The sequence below is a fragment of the Amphiprion ocellaris genome, chromosome 11, assembly GCF_022539595.1.
Source record: "Amphiprion ocellaris isolate individual 3 ecotype Okinawa chromosome 11, ASM2253959v1, whole genome shotgun sequence".
Lineage (NCBI taxonomy): Eukaryota > Metazoa > Chordata > Actinopteri > Pomacentridae > Amphiprion > Amphiprion ocellaris.
The window spans coordinates 22,194,090-22,213,272 of record NC_072776.1 but is presented as its reverse complement, the minus strand read 5'-3'; the positions used below and the strand labels follow the sequence as shown (position 1 = coordinate 22,213,272).

The following is a 19,183-nucleotide window of genomic DNA, read 5'->3' as shown; positions in this document are numbered from 1 at the left end:
ACCCTGAGGGCCTGAAAAACCTCCATTAACATTTTCAGATCAAACATGTTTTAGACCGTTTCTTGTTTGTGTGCTTTAATGCTTTTGTCCCTGACTTTGCATCTACAGGATAAAAATACTCAATGATCAGTGAAAATCTGAACTCATTCACCTAGTTTACTTGCTCTTGTTGGCTGAAGGACAGACAAACAGGAAACAAAATCTGATTGTTATCCATACGTTAAGAACAGGAATAATGAGAGTAATAATTAGAGAGGACTGCTGTGGGGGGAAAAAACTAATTAAAACACACCCAGTGAGTGTTAATTAAGTGATCTTTTGTACTGACCCTGATTTCTTAGTTTGCACATTCAAAGCACAGGGAGATGTTTCCTGGGAGTGTGCTTGTCTTGACTTCTGTGTTACATGTTTGAAAAATGCTCTGATTTTCTTCTTTTATCTTCCTATACTGTTGTGAGCATTCTGGTAATATCAGTCTCTTACAGTTTAGCCACTTATCAGTAATGACGGCAACACCGCACACACTATCTGACTGTTCAAGGACTACAAGCCGTTTTCACAGAAGACATTGTGACGTGTCACACGAGAAAATCAATAGTGCTAATAGTAGCATTTATGATGGCTGATTGGCTGATAATTACGCTGGTATTTTGCTTGCTATGCCTGTCATGGATCACTGGACACTCTCAGATTATTAGTGACACCTGTGCTTTACCAACTATGGCAAGTCAGTATGTCCGGGAAAGGCTCACTGGTATGGCTAACAGCAGCTCAAGCACACCAGCTCACTGTACTTATAGACTGTAAAACTGTTCTACACTACACAATGGCAAGTTGTAATATTGGTGTAATTCAGCCATACATGTTCAAAGTGGAAACCAATTCTGAAGACAAATGATGATGCAGCAAGCTGGCAGGTTCGGTTCTGAGCTTTGTAATGTATGAAGCCCTCGCTCTGAATCTGTTTTACAGACTGTCATCGGCACACTGCAGTCTCAAGGAAACACTCAACGATGGTGTTGACTGCTTTTGTCACTCATGCTATCTTATTTTAGCATTTAAAGTAACAGCATATGTACATGTTAACAAGGTGAAAAGACTGATATCACACCTGCTAAGACAAATGTCAAAAAATGTGATATGAAAAAGGTTTACAGTGGCAATAATAGCAGCACTGACATTGGCATCGACCCATTATCTGTTGCATATCTGGGGCTGGTCTAGGGCAGTGTGGATATCACTCTCCTCAGCAATGTTTTCCAGCTTCACTACAGGGATCCTGAGGCATTCTCACGCCAGATGAGATATATATGTCTAGATCTATCCTTGGGACTATTATCAGTCTGGAGAAACTCTCAAAGGAAGGAGCCCATGATCCATCCTGGCACAGTTCCCTCTGGATGTCTTTTCTCTGATCATGTAAAGGTAGTTTTGTGTAGTCTTAAACAAAAAAGTCAATTTTATCAGCCGATATTAGCTTCATGTGTCCATATACTTTTACAGGTTCCCAGTACAACAGCATTACATGGTACTGATGCAGTCTGTAGGGCGACGTGAGTCACAGGGAGCCAAATCCGTGACTAGAGGCTACAAACAAAAAGAGAAAAAAACACTCACCCAAACAAATGATTTTTGAAATAGGCTGGTGACTATATATTGTCATTATTATTAAGCTACTGTTGATATGTAAGGTGCATATATATATATATATATATATATATATATATATATATATATATATATATATATATATATATATATATATATATATATATATATATATATATATATATATATGCATGCACACACACGCATTTATATAAGCTAAAAATTCATATAGTAATGTTAATTTCCCTGGGTCACCAACTGCATCTCATGTGAACAGGTTGACATCATGAACAGGTAACAGCAGTCTTAAATTTCTCTGCTGTTTCATTGATTAGTTTTCAAACAATTAAACACCCGAAGGACTAGCAATGAGGTCATATGGTCATTATAATATTAAAGAACACCTGAACTTTTGCTGCCATAACAGTATCAGAGCATGGTTTTTTTTTGTGTGATACACGGATATTTGGTTCCAAAATGACAGTTTACCCCAAGGCACTGCTTAAATGTCATGAGCAGGAAGTCTGTCTAACTCGCAGCCTGTCAGCTGTGGGCAAAACAAGGATTTCGACACTAATTCAAAACTACAGTGCGTGAGGCGAAGAGAAGAGAGGTGTGGAGGAGGCAACGCACTGGTCCTGCATTGTTCAGACAAGTAAACTTGATGACAAACTGAACCGTTACAGAGAGACGGGGGGAGTGTGGTGAACAGATGTACTGTATCGGAAATTTTCAGCGGAATTATTATATGCAAGATTAACAACAAACTAACTGTGTTTACTCCTCTGCCCCACAGCTACGCCACCAACACTGATCCATAATAATAATAATCCCCAGCTGGAGAACAAACAACATCTGGGTGTGGAGAGAAGGGAGAGGGGGAAGTCTCAGCAGGGTGGGCAGCAGATGGTGACACTGCAGCAGCACTTCTCCAGGTAGCACCTTCACCACACCAACAACCAGGCTGCAGACACTGAAATACACTGACACACTCGTACATACCAGGACTGGATTTTAAATAGCAAATATTGGAAACAATATTTTAGAACAGGGAAACTCATTTTAAACATTAAAATCTGTTTACAAATACTACTGCATAGGTGAAAAAAGTAGAATAAAGCTATTTGTGGCTGCCAAAATTGTCTATCTGACAATGGGTCTGTACCTGTACCTGCACTTTTGATCTTCAGACCACATTCACAGACCTACAGGTGCAGTACACTTGACCCACACATGATGCTCTCCTGTGCCACAAGCAGCATCCAGAGTTAGGCATGTCTCACGATTCTCCACAGCCTCCTGCTCAGCACCAGTCCAGTTGTTGGTGCTGATGCTGGTAAAATGATTTTCGGACTGACAATAATCAGTGTGCATACAGTTGTGAAAAAATGTTTGCATACTATTGTAAAGGCAATCTATAATATAGTAGTCCTACAACTCTTGAATTTAACCAGTCTTCCTCAAGCCAGACGCAGCAGTTTTTTAGGGGCCCTCAGAGGTTCCTGCCCTATTTTCTCCCCTCCAAAAAAGCCATGAAATGAGTTCTACTGGGACAGTTATTATGACCTGGACTTTTCTGCAGTGGAAAATGGCCTAATGTGTATCTCATTTACCCATTCACAAACACACAAAGGACTTGCCTACCACCGAGAACAACTTGTGGTTCAGTGTCTTGCCCAAGGACACTTGGGAAACTGCCAGTGTTTTGATTAGTGGACAACCCGCTCTACCACCTGAGCCACATTATCTAGCAAAGCAAACTGTTGTTTCCCGAGGTAAACAAGCTTGACCACTGCCACTGTACAAGCACATAACTAATGTGCTTTGTGAGTATTATTATCAATATCTTGCTAATTTTTTATCCCTTGTTACTGTTGTACATTTAAATGTATTTGTGCAGAGCCCATTCCCATTCAGACCTCTATGAAAGTGTATATTCAATCAATTCAATGATCAACATTTAGACTCCTAAAAATCCGCTTCATTGTTTATATAAATTATCAAACAGCATCAACACTCAAGACATTGTGTGTCCAACGCTATAGCTTGCCAGTTTAGGTGACATGAAGTTCTCTGATCAATTGCAATAAGCTGCTGGACACTGTAGAAACTTGTGGGCTGTTTTTTTTGCCTGTACCTGTGAGTGTGTTCCAACGGCAGGAGACTCCTCTGTAGAACCTCATTCAGGGCCATTTTCAGGAGTGAAAAAAAGTATCTACTCCAAGATAGGGACTCCATAGCTATCCTGAAAAAACTGCAGTCTTAATGCTGATTGATTAAACTAATAGAGGACAACAAGTGTCTGCAGTCATAACATCACCAACATAAAATTCATCATGTAGCGTAACATATTAAACCCTCCATTGTTCAATGTGCTCACAGAACTGGACTTGAGTCTAGTTGCTACAGTTAGTTGTCATTTTGGTGCACTCTGAGTTAATGCCGAGGTCAAAGCTGTTGGATCCTACAGCACAATAAATATGATAGAAAGGCTGAAATGGCTGATCCCAGGGCCGTTCCTGTAAATGGTTGTGCCCCCTCTTGTCTGTCTGGAGTTCTTACAGTGGAAAAGTTTCTCCTATCACACATCCTTATATCTTAGTAAATTGAAGTTCAATGACAAACCATGCAGCCAAGCGACAAACAATGGACACTTCACATCAATCAAAGCAACCGTGCACCCAGTGTGATGAACTGCTGGGCTACTGTGGTGGCATCCAACACTTTCATTAACTTGAGAGCCCGCTACATGTAAAGACTGCCTTTGAGAAAAAAAAATCTACTCCGTTTTATTGTAGTACCCAACAACATGATATGAAATGTCAGCCATCTGCAGTGTGAGGCTGCTACTGTGTCCCCACTCATTGATCTCTCCTACCAGCATGTGATAAAGGGAAATAATAACCAAGCATTATGTCCAGCCACTTCTGAGGCTACTGACGGTGCCTCGTGATCACATCTGCATATGCTCAGCGAGGTGTGAGATTACGCCCCGATGATTTGTGGCTGTAAGTTAATTCACCCCCTGCCATTCAGACAATATGTGATCCACTGCCCAATATTTAGGGAAATTGCAGTAGATAGTGTTTTTCTCTGTTTTTGCCGATTAGCATAGGGCGATGTGTGAGAGCACAGCTCAGAACTACAAAAAGATATCTGGAAAAACTAGTATGCTTTCATAAATTTAAAAAATAACAGATAAAGTTTCCACTAAATTGCAGGCTTTGTTTAAATGGCCTCTTTCAATTATTGCATAATTTTAGCTCAATTTAATCTTGTTATGTGCCGTGTCTCATCCAAAGCAGCCTTTTAAGTAAATCCTGACTGTTAGTGTTCTGTTGAAATACTAATTTGCTGCTCTCGAAGGACCCTTGAGTGCTGGAGAAGCTCTGGAGGATTCTTTCTATCTCATATTTTATTTACACAACAACTTCACCACTAACAACATTCATATCGACTGATTTTTTTAAATAGATATTTTCCACATGCAAAGATCTGTGCAGTTTTCATTTAATACCACATAGATCAGAGAGATATCCTGGTGTGTTAGCTGAGGTATTGGTCTTTTTCATCATCATTTCTTTTTTCTCTTTTCCTTTTACATCATGTTAGTTTTCACAAATGTAAAAGCTATTTTGTCTATCTGGTCTACTCTATTTGTCATAAAAAATTCTTGCTGAATCTCAATAAAAGGAAAAAAATGTCAAAGTAGATATATTTATACACCTCCTACTCATTCAAAGGATTTCCTTTATTGCTAATTTCTCAATTGTAGCACAGATATAATTGAGCTGTCTGCTGAAAATAATGCTTCTCTGTAAGGGTACCATGCTTAAATGCACCCAAATGCCTCAGTGTGCTATAGATAAAGACTGAGCAGAATAGCAATGGAATGCTTCCTCATACATTGTGTGCTTGCATTGGTTCACTGAAGTAGGGAAAGGGGTCACATTACTACTTAGGGGGAAACTAGGCCATTCATTCATACATTGTTATGCATGATGACTGAGAGTCATGCTTTGGAAAGTATAGCCTGGAGCAAAACGTTACAAAGCAGCAGCCTCTGGTAAGAATGAAGGGTCTTTTCCATTTAAGACAAATATCTGCATGGCTGCTGGAGCAGTGTCATATACATACTGTAAATACATGCATCGGTGCACATGTGTGTCCATGTTTGATATGTAAAGTGTGCATCCCCTACGCAATTTATTCCTGAATGGAAACAGTGATGAAAGCCAATACAATGGATATTTTAAGAATCCAGATGTATTTTCAGTTTGTACTTTGTGCTACTAGCACTGGGCTGAATGCTTTCTAACTCACAAGTCTGCTAATTGCAATCAAATCCGCAGTGGTTTAGACACTAGACAGTTTTTAATGCCTCTGAAGTCTAAAATATTGGATGTATGGATGGATGAAATATCAAGTTTTACTTGAACTGCACAACTCACCAGTTCAGTCACTGTTGTTCAGTCAAAATATTAGATTTCCTAGTTGAATCAACTGTGCACAGGAAACCCCAAAAACAAGAGATTACTCCTGATAAAATGCATAGCAACCAGGACTGAGTATATGTGCTTAAATGAGCCAATTAAAAACAACTTTTCCGGCAGGAGACAAGGTACATACATGTGTGATCTTGGAATTGTTATTTCAGTTGTGTTTGAATTTGATTGTGGTGGATGAGTGAGGTGGTTTTCAATGTTTGAGTGGCTGAAAGCAAGGCGGGGGTTTAGGTAGCAGTGGGCCACCATGACAGAGATTTCTGTTGCAGTTAATTTCCTTAAAATAATCAAGACAATGAGATTTTTATGATGTTGGAAATAAATTTTATTATTATGCTACGTGTGATTATTAGCTTATGAAAGCAGTTTCAATCTCTGGGTCTCTTGTGAGTTCCCAAATTTTATGTGGTATGTAACTACTTTGCCATGGCCTTGCCTTACCTAACCTACAAAAGAGATAGTCATCTCAAGGGGCATCAATTTATCAGCTAACAACAAAACCCCACTAAAACTGAGAATAAGGAAATTCTTAGGTAGCTTCACAGTCAGCTGTTGCTGGAAATAGCGAGTAAATCAGTTCCTCATCTTCACTGAATTGCTGGCTGACAGCTGATTTTCATCGAAGGAAATGCTGACCTAATATATTGATCACTGTTATGACCCAGCCACTAGGGTCAGCTGGGAGTACCAAAAACAACCGGTTGTCGTTGGTTTAGGTAAAACAATTTATTACTCAGACAAATTATAAAAGTTATACTTATAAAAGTGATCACACAAAGAAAAACAAGACCGGTGGATGTTGCTAAATCAACAAGAACAAAGTAAAATTAACAAAGGCCAACAGAGTTTTTAAACTAGTGCAACAAAAGCAAAACAACTAAACTCCTTATCCAAACTTAAGCACACCACACACAACAGAAACTAATACAATACAAATGTGTCAAGTGCATGTAATTAACTAAATTAAACTGGTGCCTCAAAACACACATTTTCTAACAAGACACAACATACGAAGACACAAATCACAAGTAGCTTTTCACCAAATTAGCTCCTGCTGACTGCCAGGTGGGATCTGGAGCTCAGTCTTCAGCCAGGTGTAATCAGTACAGTCCCTACAAGCCATCCAGACACACAGAGGTTGTATAAAGTCCATTACCAACCACATGAGTAGCAGAGGACGTAAAAATCACAAACAAAACTACAGTCTGAGGTGGGAGTTAACCCACAATGGAAGATCAGTAAAACACTTCAGTAAACAAATCCTGTTTTCTAATAGCTGAGTGAGGGCCAAGCAAATATTTTTTGCTCGTTAAGCAGCAATTCTGCAATGAGACCTGCGGGACAGTCAGACCACAGATGTCTCTCCTTCCATACAGCAGTCGTCAGATCGGGATGGTGTGGAGAGGACGAGGCCTTGTTAGTCAGACGAGGTGCAGCCTTGTATTTCCCTTTCTGAGAGCACTCAGCTGCACTTTAACTCCAACACAGTCCACAGTGAGACTAGCAGACCCACTTTTCCTTCAGTGCCCAACCACAAATGTGGAATGATGAGTAAATGTGAACTGAGAGCAGCAAGGACTCATGTGGTTAGCCTCATTTCAAATGACTAGAAGTCAGTAGGAAAGCAGCATGGGGTGAGTGAGGAATGAGTGGGAAGGAAGTGGAGGCAATGAATGAAATATTGATGAGAATAAAATGAATTTTGATGGGAATCAGGTGGGTTTGTCTGGCTTCATGAAGAGCAGGTGTGATGAGACAAAGAGGACCAGCTCTGGTACTCTGACAGTTGCACTTAGAGATGCTGAGACTGCTGTGAAAACACAACTGAATAATGTATAATGTTACTTATGACATTTTGCATTATATTTATTTATAGAAGGCACACAGGATGATTTACTCTGATGGAGTGAGTGCTGTAGATTTGACCTTTGTACTGCCATTTCAGTGATTGGTGGTGAAAGAGGATGCCATCAAAGGTTTAATTCTAGTCGGTTTGTTCAGGGACAAGTCAAAAAGATGGCTTAGCTTCGAGGTCAGCATTGCAGTGAAATGGGAAGACTAAAGTGTAAAAGTATCTACTGAAAAAAAGCTACTAGAGTAACTTAATCAGAGGACATTAAAAAATAAACATGACAGCATGCCACAACAGACTACAAGATTAATTAATAATAGTAATTGTAATTAATAATGAATAAAAGTAGAGCAATGAGTATACAAGCACTGACTTTTCCCTTAAAAAGTACTGGTGAAAAGTAAATGCCATCGTAAGTGACATAGTTTTACACTGAAATGCATAAAAGCTACATTGATCCACAGTGCAACAACTCAAGCTTTACAATAAAGGCTGTAAATTTGTCGGATGCCTACTGTTTCTGTTAGCCTGCTTCCATGCCATTTGTCTTGTGAGTTTCATGTTACATGACTGACAAACTTCTTTCACCTTACACATATGAAGAGCAACAAAGTCCACATAAGCAGGTTAGACGATTGAATGAGCCATAAGTCATAGGACTTTGACCCAGGCGACTGTAGATTGAGCCCTATTGTTGTGTGCCATTTTCAGTCATAGTTTGTTGTTCTTTATGTTACAAAACTAGTTTGTGAAATTTCCGCACCAAACTGCTTGGTTAGATTTATAAAAGACCATGGGTTGCATTAAAATCCAGAAGTGCAAATGTTGACGGCAGAGTTCTGGTTGTTTTCTACATTGCTAGTGTGAACGCAAACACTTCTCATCATTTTGCAACAATTTTTTTGTGAAAATAGTACAGTGTGGACCAACGCAGCTGTCACACATTTTTTAGTGAGACTGTGCTGCTACCCACCTCTGGCAATGTAGTATAATATTGCTGATGTACAGGTCACAGTCAGTGCTGTATAAGCTCATACAACACCGGTTCAAGATGTCAACAAGCCCCATCAGTGTTGGTTATGTATGAACATTTTAAGCTTTCTGTTCGTTCACAGTGTTTTGGGAGAACCCATTCCTACTCTTAAGTTGGCATTCATTCAGATCATGACACAGTAATGAAGCATCATGGATTAATGTAAGAAGTTATCAAATCATAGATAAGCCTAAGCAATAGTTTACAATAGGATTACAATTTGAAATATGTGAAAACAGAACCCAACAAAATGAAAAAGCAAAATCCAATTTTAAATTTAATCCAACTGTATATTCTATTTTCAGTGTCAGGCACAGTTAGGTTTGCACCTCATCAAGTTTGTCTGTTGAGCAGAAGGCAACTAGACTTCTTGGATGGGAGGTGAAACGCCTTTAAAAAGCAAAAAACAAAGTCCAGTTGCGTTCTATAGAAGCATTTAGGCTTACCATGACCTGGATGACTGGGAACCTACTCAGACATGCAGCACTTATCATAATAGATTCTACTGTAAGCTGTCAACATGTGGTCTGACATATATTTACAGTTTCATAGCAGTTTTCATTTGAACTATACACAAATGCAGACTGGGTGCTCCCAGTGGAATGTGAACTTCCAACCTCTGACAGTGCTAATGGCCTGCTGAGACCTTTCAGCAGCATGTGAAGACATCTGCATTCCACATCTGGCCTTTCAGACAACATATATTCACATTGAAATAAGTGATGTGTTCAAAGTTTCTTTTTAAGACTTTGAACACTTGGAATGTTAGAGTTTAGTATTATTCCCTCCAACCACCACCTCACCCGCTGTTTCCATTTGGGCCGGGTTTGTTTCAGGTCAGTGGCAATGACTCGGGGCAGGAGAGCTAATGGTGCGCTCACAGTCAGCAGCTCCACTAGTGCTAATGGCTGTGGCACATGCATCGAACAGGGGAAACGGCTGCTCTAGAAGTGACAGGGCAAAATGTCACTGCGTACGACATTATGGGGAACATGGTCAGCGCCTATCAAGCATACACAACTCAGAGGGAAAACAATTACAAAATCACAGGCAAACGCAGCACTACAACGATACAGTGGAGCCTTTTGAAGAAATGTCAGTAGGAGTATTATGGGTATCTTATTTATATATGTAGTTCTTTTCATCTAAAAACAATGTGAATTGCACACAGCAGTAATATGTAAAGTAGTTCTAAATGTAAAAAAAAAAAATGCAGCAAACAAGGCTTTGATGGTTGTTTTGCACTTCAAGTGAAGATTAGTATGTTGTTTAAAGGAGTCTGTTTGCAGTATGTCTCACCCACTTTACATGCTAGTTTAAATTGGGTCAGATAACACAAAACAGCTCATAAACAGACTGCATTCTTCCTGTTCAACACCAAACAAAAAACAAAGTTAACAACAACCTGGTTTACATAGTGATGTGTTTAACAGCTACAGAGCAGGATATTGTCTTTAAGACTCAGTGTATCGAAATGTTGCTCCATATTTGCTAGAAAGAGCAGCTATTTGTTTACCATATCAGCATTATAAGTGAATAATACAACACTGTGTTGACATCTTGTTTTCACTATGCCCACTGGTTTTTGTGTGTTTAAGGGTCAGTGTTAAATGATCCATAAATACCTCTGACCTCAAGTTATAGAATCATGTTGATTTCAAGGAATCAATTGGAAATATTAAGCAGCTAAACATCCATTATCCATTATCTATACACCGCTTATTCCTCACTAGGGTCGCGGGGGGGCTGGAGCCTATCCCAGCTGACTCGGGTGAAGGCAGGGGACACCCTGGACAGGTCACCAGTCTGTCGCAGGGCTACATACAGAGACAAACAAGCACTCACACATTCACACCTACGGGCAATTTAGAATAATCAATTAACCTCAGCATATTTTTGGACTGTGGGAGGAAGCCGGAGTACCCGGAGAAAACCCACGCATGCACAGGGAGAACATGCAAACTCCATGCAGAAAGATCCCGGGAAAGCCGGGACGCGAACCAGGGATCTTCTCGCTGCAAGGCGAAAGTGCTAACCACTACGCCACTGTGCAGCCCGCAGCTAAACATAAACTCTCCTTATTTATCATATCATGTGATCCTATTTAATAAAGTACATATACTGTAGTACAAAATATCTTTCACGTTTCTCACAAAAAATGTTTAAAGTTCAACTTTTTTTCTTAATAAAATGGGAACTTGTTCCGAATTCAGACAATATGAGAGTTTTTTATGATGTGTTTGATAAACTGATATTTTACAATTGGATCTATTCCTTCTTATATAATCAAGTATGAATTATATGAAGCTTTTTTTTTGTTTGTTTTTAATAGTCACCACTCTCAAATTGCTTGTTTCTTTTACCAATCTACCATCTGTCATTGGGTATGGATGAGAAAATTTGGGGCACTGTAGGTCAAGGCATCTCGGCAGCAGCTTCTCCGATGATGATTTCATGCAGTCAGCATAAAATTATGAAGTGTGAAGATGTTCTATTAAAGATTGACCGGTTTATCAGCGTCACATTCCCTCAGTTCTACACCTTTGCCTCCAATTAGCAAACTTCATTACTGTATCCAGTGAGCTGTAAAAATTACATTGTACAGCAGACATTGTTAACTATTCCATACAGTGTCTACATTGTCATAAACCATTACATAAAGGGAAATTTGGTCAGTTAGTCAGATGTAATCAAAGGCAAAAAAAAAAAAAAAATCAAACCAGGGGTCTGCAGCCTGCTATCAGTCCTAATTACACTGAAAATGCTTTAAGTTTAAGTAAAGAAACCTGTTGTGATGAACTTAGAAAGACATGCTCATTTATTAATGTTTATCAGCCCTACTGGTTGCAAGGCTGTAGGGATGGCACTGTAAATCAGGTGGACCACCATTTTGTTGCAGGTTGAAATTTCTCAATAACTCAACATTGGACTGGTTGTCAAACCATTTTTTCGACAATCTGTCTTGATCCCCAAACGGCAAATCCAAATGACTTTGATGAACCCCTGAATTTTCCTCTGTTTTTGTGTTTTAGTTCTTTTTTCCTGCAGATATAAATGGCTAATAGGCATTAGTTGGCTTTCCAGTGCAGGAGCTTGGGCCAAATGTGAGGAGGTGTGAATTTTTGAAAGTACAGCCTTGTAATTGACCCTTTAGTCTTCTTGTTTCATTTGTGCTATTCGACAGCTTTGATTGCTGCATTAACTCAGAGCGCATCAAAACTATGACAAATATTAGTTATTGGATATTAGTCCCGTTCTGTGAGTACATAGGAAATACAGCAATATAAGTTGGTTATTTTAGAGTATATGGGAATTTTACGTTGAAGTTGCCGATGTTAGACAGGAGAAGACAGTTACTTGAGGACATCCAGTGAGCAGAGAAATGGCATGTGTTGTCCTCTCTGAATATAACCAGTCAGCCAGTGTCTATTCCAAACTTAACCAGTTAGCATTCACACCCACACAGTAGTGTTTCAGGGCCAGTCATAAGTTCCTACCCTACGAGTGGTGGTTCTTTTGGTTTCTGCAGTGGAACACAGCTTATTTTTCCCTCAAATGACCCAAACAGCTTCTGCTCTACTTGGTGTTCACTGCAGACTAGCCAACATTAGCAAATTAACATGCAAAACTAAAATGGTGAACATAAAAAAATATTACATGCTAAACGCGTTAGCATTGCCATTGTAAGACCGTTAGCTGGTGTTAGCATTTAACTCAAACACTGAGCCTAAACACAGCTTCAGTGCGCACAAGCATAGCTGCTAGCATGCCACAAACTTTGTCTTATTCATCAAAATCTAACTTTTATTGAATTGCCAGTCGACCTGCAAAGTCTGTGGTGACAAATCCTGGCTGGGCTTTGAAATATGAAGTGTCCCTGTTAAATTCCTTGATGATTATCCTTTTACATGCTCTGTAAACACATGCAATCCTTTATCACTCAATGAGTAGATTATAGTTTGACCGTTTTGCCTGTTTTTTTTTTTCTTGACCATAGCATGGAGGAGACGGTGCGAACGATACTGCAGAACCAGGACTCACTGGAGGGGCCTAAGGTGGACCCACTGGACCTCATGAAAGCATACAAGGTACCGTAAGAACCTCCAGTCACCACTAGATTAAATCTGTTTTTATGGTTTTATAACAGTGATGCTTTGGTGCTGTTGTCTGTTTTTACACGTCAATCAACTGAAATCTTATATTCAGCATTTCAGCATAAGCTCGTGAAATGAAGTGAAACTGTAGCATTAGCAGATTTTTTTTTTTTTTTTTTGCAATAACATGATGAACTGGTATAAGAAAATATATGAGCAATTGATTTTTTTCACTTTTCATCACCCAGATTGCAAATACAACACAGAAGTCAATGGGGATGATTCAGTTTTAGATTTACTATTGATCTCACCCTTGGAATGCATTTAAAACTCCTCTTCAAATAATGGCTTCATGTTGAGAATCAGTGCTATAATATGTTCAGTCAACATTAAGAGGTAAGTGACAGGGTTAGGCTTCTCTTGTGCTGGTTATCATGTGTGTGTTTTAGAGGGGAGACTTGATGGGGTGTTACACTGTTTCTAAACCAGAAGCTGTGATGCACTTAATCAATGAATATTTATCCTCGTGAAAGTTAGCATTGTTTTAATTAATTCTGTAACTGAATAGTTTACCTTATGGAGACATGCATGATGTCCCCTGATGGAGGGGAGTCCCCACAACTGTGTGAACTGTGAACAGTGTTGTAGAGACGCCCACATTACGCACACCACAGAACATCAGCTCTAATTTTATTTATGAGTTTTGTCGCTGTGGTTTGGCTCAATGTGCAAATGATTAGAACTAATGAACCATATAACAAATGTAAACAAGTCTCATAATTAGGTGTCTCAGCTTTATCCATCTCCTATCGTTTTTACGTCTTGTCTTTCTTTCTTTTCTTTGAATTTCTGCAATGTTACACTTATACTATACTTATTTTACACAAAGAGGAAAAATAATAGTTACTCCCTCAAGGAATGCGGCAGACTTTTGTGACGATCAGTGTTGGTTTGTCTGTCTGTGTGTCTGTTTGTCTGTTAGCAACATTACTCAAAAACGGACTAACAGATTTGGATGAAATTTTCAGGGAAGTGAAGAAATGGCAGGACCAATTTGGCAGTGATGTGGCTTATAATCTGGATGTACAGATTTGTTAAAGATTTCTGTGTCATTGCAAGATAGCGGCACGGTGTCACTGTAACTATGACTCCAAGTGAACACTATGTCAGCAGCCTGCTGATGATCACATGATTGTCAGCAGCATGAATAAATTTAATCTCAGTGTATTCTTTTTTAGTAAAGTGCAATATAGTATCAACACACAATGACAGCGTGTATCGTATGTATGCTTTAACTGAGCATTACAGGGTGTTCATTGAGCAGGTTGTGAATTTGTGGAACAAACCTGAAAACGTTTCTCATCATGTTCCACTCAGCTCTATGTGTCTAAACAAAGCAGGTTTGTAATGCTGCATGTCTGCCTGCAATGTGAGTGTTTGGTTTTGATGACCTGATGTCTCTAGTGCCAGCCACAGTCAAAATTACAAAAGCCAAGTCAAAGCACACACGGAAAACTGGACTTACACCTTGCATCAAAGAACACATGACCCATCAGAGGAAACCCAAGGCTTCAGCAGAATCACTTTCTTTAAAATGCATAATCACAAGGACATGAAAAGTTCTATCTGACCCCCTCCCATTGAGCTCACTGAAAACTTCAACGCTGCTGCCCCTCTCTGTCCATAAAGACACGGATCTTTAAAAGCCAGGACTCATCTCATAGATCCCTCACGTACTCCAGCACTTAAGAGATCATCATAGAACTGAGCAGGCTCAGAGCACCACAAGCTCCCCAGTGGAGACTTTTTCGTGCCACTGGTTGAATGAGAGTCCAACATTCACGGTTTTTTAGCCTTCATTTTGTCTCCTAGTTTCTGGGGACCGTATTTGTCTTGACCTGTTAAATGCTCTACTGTCTTCTTAACTTAACCTTGTCTATCTACATCTCACACTGGGCAGGAAGGACACAAAGCAAAATTAGCTTTAATACAGTAAATGTAACTGTACAAAAGATATTGTCCTGTTTTTAGCAGGAAATTTAGACCAGATGTGCATAAGAATTTATCCATTCTATACAAACAGATTATTTTTACTTTGCTTCTTTTGAAAATGTTTTTCTTCAGAATGTTTTTCTTAGACATCTGTAGTCCACGTCAGTGCTGTTCAAATGTGTGCTGATGTCTATCATTTGCATTCCCTTTGACTGTGTCATTATTGCTGGTCATTTTAACATTCATGATGATAAACTCAAAACAACAGCTCTACAGCATTCGGTGGTATTCTGAATACCTATGGACTGAGGGCACACTCTGGACTGAATAATCTTCGGAGGTGTTAACTTTTTTCACTTTGTCATGGCCGACGATGTTCTTTCTGATCATTCTGGCGTTTTCTTTGAGACTACTGTCTTTGTGCACAACTGTTCAATCGGAGTTACAGAGACACTGAAAATGCACCACAGTCATTCATTCAGCTTACCTTTTCCACACCTGCACCTACTTTAGCTTCCATCAGTGATCATGTAAATAATTTCAGTTCTAAAATTGCAAATGTTGTTTGTGCAGGTGCCCCCACGAAGGTAAAGGTAGGCTCTAATCAAGAAAAGGCAGAATGGAGAAATGCCACTGTGATAAACCATTAATGGCATTAATAAATAATAAAAATGTCATGAATCTGAACCTGAGATGAGACAAACAAATTCCCAGGTGAATCATGCCATCTTTAAAGAGAGACTTTGTATTGCATTTTTTACCCAATAGATGTAGATAACCTCTCTTCTCTAACTGCTAGACTCAGGTCTTTCTGTGTAGTCTGGCCTGTTTTGATTTTCTCGAGGTGCTCTTGATTCGTCCAAAGCCATGCCTGGCAGGTTAAACAGCAATTCTTAATAAGTCACAAGTGTTTGTGTTGTCTGATTGACAGGCTCATAAACCCGTCTGTGTCAATACCCCTTGAACTTCCAATCATTTAGGTTATGCAGTGAATTTGCCAATTCTTAAATAAAGATATTCAGAAAATGAACAGGTTGTCATTTCCTTCATCTAGGGCATAGCTAATGTTCTTAACCTTGTAGGAAATTATTTTTTTTTGGACTTGTTTTGAATTGTTTCTCTGAAATGAGTTCAAGTTCAAGTAACTGATTAATAATAGATGATTCAAATAGATAGATAAGGAATAACCCTATAACTAGGTTTGTTTTCAAATTTTCATCTACAGGATTTGTGAAAAAAATAATTGCATTTGAATTCAATAATACTTTATTAATAACCAATTATAGACCCCTGTTTAACTTTGTCTAGATTGTTAATCAGCAACTGGACACATCTGCTTTTAAATGGTTCTGATGCTTTCCAGTCAGGATTGTGGCACGGCACAGAGTGTGTTCTCGTTATGATCCTAAATAATATCCATACACTCAGTGGCAAAACTTCAGTCATACTGTCTTGGTTCAGTAAAAACTAGTGATAAACCCGTCCAGCTGTTAATTCTATCTGAAAAATAGGGACTGCTGTGTGTTCATTCAAAAATCTAAGTGTACAAAAATAACATGGCACTCCACAAGGCTCCATTTTCAGGCCTCTTCTCTTCAACATCTGCATGATTCCAGTAATGCAGTCTAGAGAACTAGCTGTCACATTACAAGGGTTGTTTCATTCAGTGTAAATAATAAAAGTATGGGTTAATAAATCTTTGAAATGAAACAAAGTACATGTTTTATTTATGCAGTGGTGTCAGCAGACAGTGTGTTTTTTATCGGGATTTATTGCTATTATAACTTTAGCCCACTAGAATATAATAGTATTTAGTTTAATTTCTTTGTGACTTTAAGGCATGCATCTTTGATCTGCTGTCTGCATTTTAGGACAAACTCCTGGAGGAAATGTGGAAGCAGCAGGACAGTCTGGAGGGTCCCACAGCCACAGCAGCAGAGATGCCTACCTCACCCGAGGCTGGCGGTGGATCAGAGGAAAATTCAAAGGACAGCAATCCCTTGCTAGAGCGACTTAGAGTGCTGGAGGTAAAGTGGATTGCATGGTCGACTTCTTTTCCTTCCGCCAACTGTTTCCCATTCCGCAACCACTTTGCCTGTTCCCCATGTCCTTTTTCTTTACTCCTGAAATGTCAGATTAATCAATATATTGAAGGTACTGCAACTAAATGTATATCACTTCATATCGATTTGCGATCAATTTTCACTTCATAGAGACTCAAAATAAGTAGGCATTACAAGAACAAATCATTATACAGTACCAAGGACTAAGGATTAATGCACAGGGTACATGACAATCAGTCTGATCACTTCATTTTTTTGTTGCTTTCTTATATCGGAGGGATTACAGTGAAGGCAAAGTCTATTAGAGAAATGACATGGTTCAAGGCCATTCCTAACACTCTGACTCTGACTACGCATTTCACACTTTTGCAATGGCAAGGTCAGCAGGAGGTCTGCAGATTGTGCTACGACTTTGAGATGCCATTTTTTGTGGAGTCAGTCTGGATTATGCGACGTTAAAATGCAAAACTGCTAGCTGAGGGCTAGGCGGTTTTAAATCATTAGGGAAATCTGTAGCTGCAGAAAGATAATTCAGATTTCCCCGAGGTAAAGACCGCAAAACATGTCAGTTAGTTACTGTGCTGTGTTGTTATTCTTATTAGCATATGAAATCAAAGGTGTTCACTTGTTTAGATTAACTATCACTCAGATGATGTTACTCATAGGATCTGAGTGTATATGCTGCTTCCATTTACAAAACGACAGTGAAACATGCACATGATAAATAAGGACAATCATTGTGTTTTATCATGCCTCTATCCATCTCTGCATATTACAGAGAACGAATCCCCATTATGTTGTAGAGCAGTCCTTGGGGCATGGAAACTGCAGAAGACAGAGCAGTTATTCATATCCAGGAGGTGATAATTAAAAGGCTGACAGGGTAGTTAACATTTGGAGTCAGTGTTCCAGTGAATGTACAGTATGCCCCTCTGTTACACCTTCCCCACTGAAAAGGTAATAGAACTTACCATCTGCTGAGAGGTCTGAGGCGGCCATTTTTGATGGCACCTCTCTAACTACTCCAAAGCCTCGAAGAGAAATCCACCTATAAACATAATGCAGTCTGCTAATTCAGTTTCACCTGTCTTTTCTTTTGCTGAAAGTGAAGATGTGATGCTTTATATTGTGCTTTATTTAGTTTTTAAAATCTGATCAGAATAATGATTGTGGGATGCACAGTGGATCAGTGGTTAGCACTGTCGCCTTGCAGCTAGAAGATCCCTCGGTTCGCGTCCCCACCTTCCCAGGGTCTTTCTGCGTGGAGTTTGCATGTTCTTCCTGTGCATGAGTAGGTTTTCTCCAGCTTCCTCCCACAGTCCAAAATCATTCTGAGGTTAATTGGTAGCTCTAAATTGTCTGTAGGTATAAAAGTGCAAGTGATTGTTTGTCTTTATATATAGTCCTACGATAGACTGGTGACCTGTCCAGGGTGTCCCCCGCCTTCACCCTAAGTCAGCTGGGATAGACTCCAGGCCCCCTGAGACCCCAATGAGGATTAAGTGGTGTATAGACAATGGATGGACGGATGGATGGATTCTTGTGTTATGGCCAAAAATGTGTTTTGTGAGGTCACAGTGACCTGTAACCTCTGACTGCCATGTCTATTAGTTAATCCTGTGAGATACTTACCGTATATCTGGAGGTACACTGTAAGTACGAACTGCAGATAGATAACGTGGCATACATTTAATGTTGCCAAAATGTGAAGAAACAAAGGTGAAAATATAATACTTAAGCTGTTACCCACAGTGAAGTCACTGAATCCATGGCAACATTATGTGGCCTGTTGATAGCCCCTGAAACATAAAGGATATGATAACCCCCCTAAATCAAAATATTATAAGGAAGAATAATAGAAGGACAACAGTTTTGTTAACCTTTTTTTTATTGCACTATCTGTGCCCTGTATGTGTCTGCTGATATTTACTGTGTAATGAAAATCTGTGGACATACAGACAAAAAAAAGTTAATCAATTTCAAAGTTCAATTTCTTTAAGTCGTCAGCTTCTGGTGAAAATTACAACAAATGGCAT

At 39.3% G+C, this 19,183-nt stretch overlaps 1 protein-coding gene across 6 annotated transcripts in view; it reads left to right on the top strand.

The window, feature by feature from the left end:
• The window catches only part of LOC111563314 (nck-associated protein 5-like), an 82,208-nt gene that overhangs the window by 20,825 nt on the left and 42,200 nt on the right, over positions 1-19,183 (top strand). For 5 of the 6 annotated variants that reach the window (XM_055015156.1, XM_055015155.1, XM_055015154.1 and 2 more), the window contains exons 2-3: positions 12,996-13,086; positions 16,956-17,111. In XM_055015156.1, the coding sequence (XP_054871131.1) occupies positions 12,996-13,086; positions 16,956-17,111 (247 nt within the window). Of the gene's footprint in view, positions 1-2,404; positions 2,544-12,995; positions 13,087-16,955; positions 17,112-19,183 lie in introns of all 6 variants that reach the window. The other variant, XM_023262347.3, reaches the window with a different exon arrangement.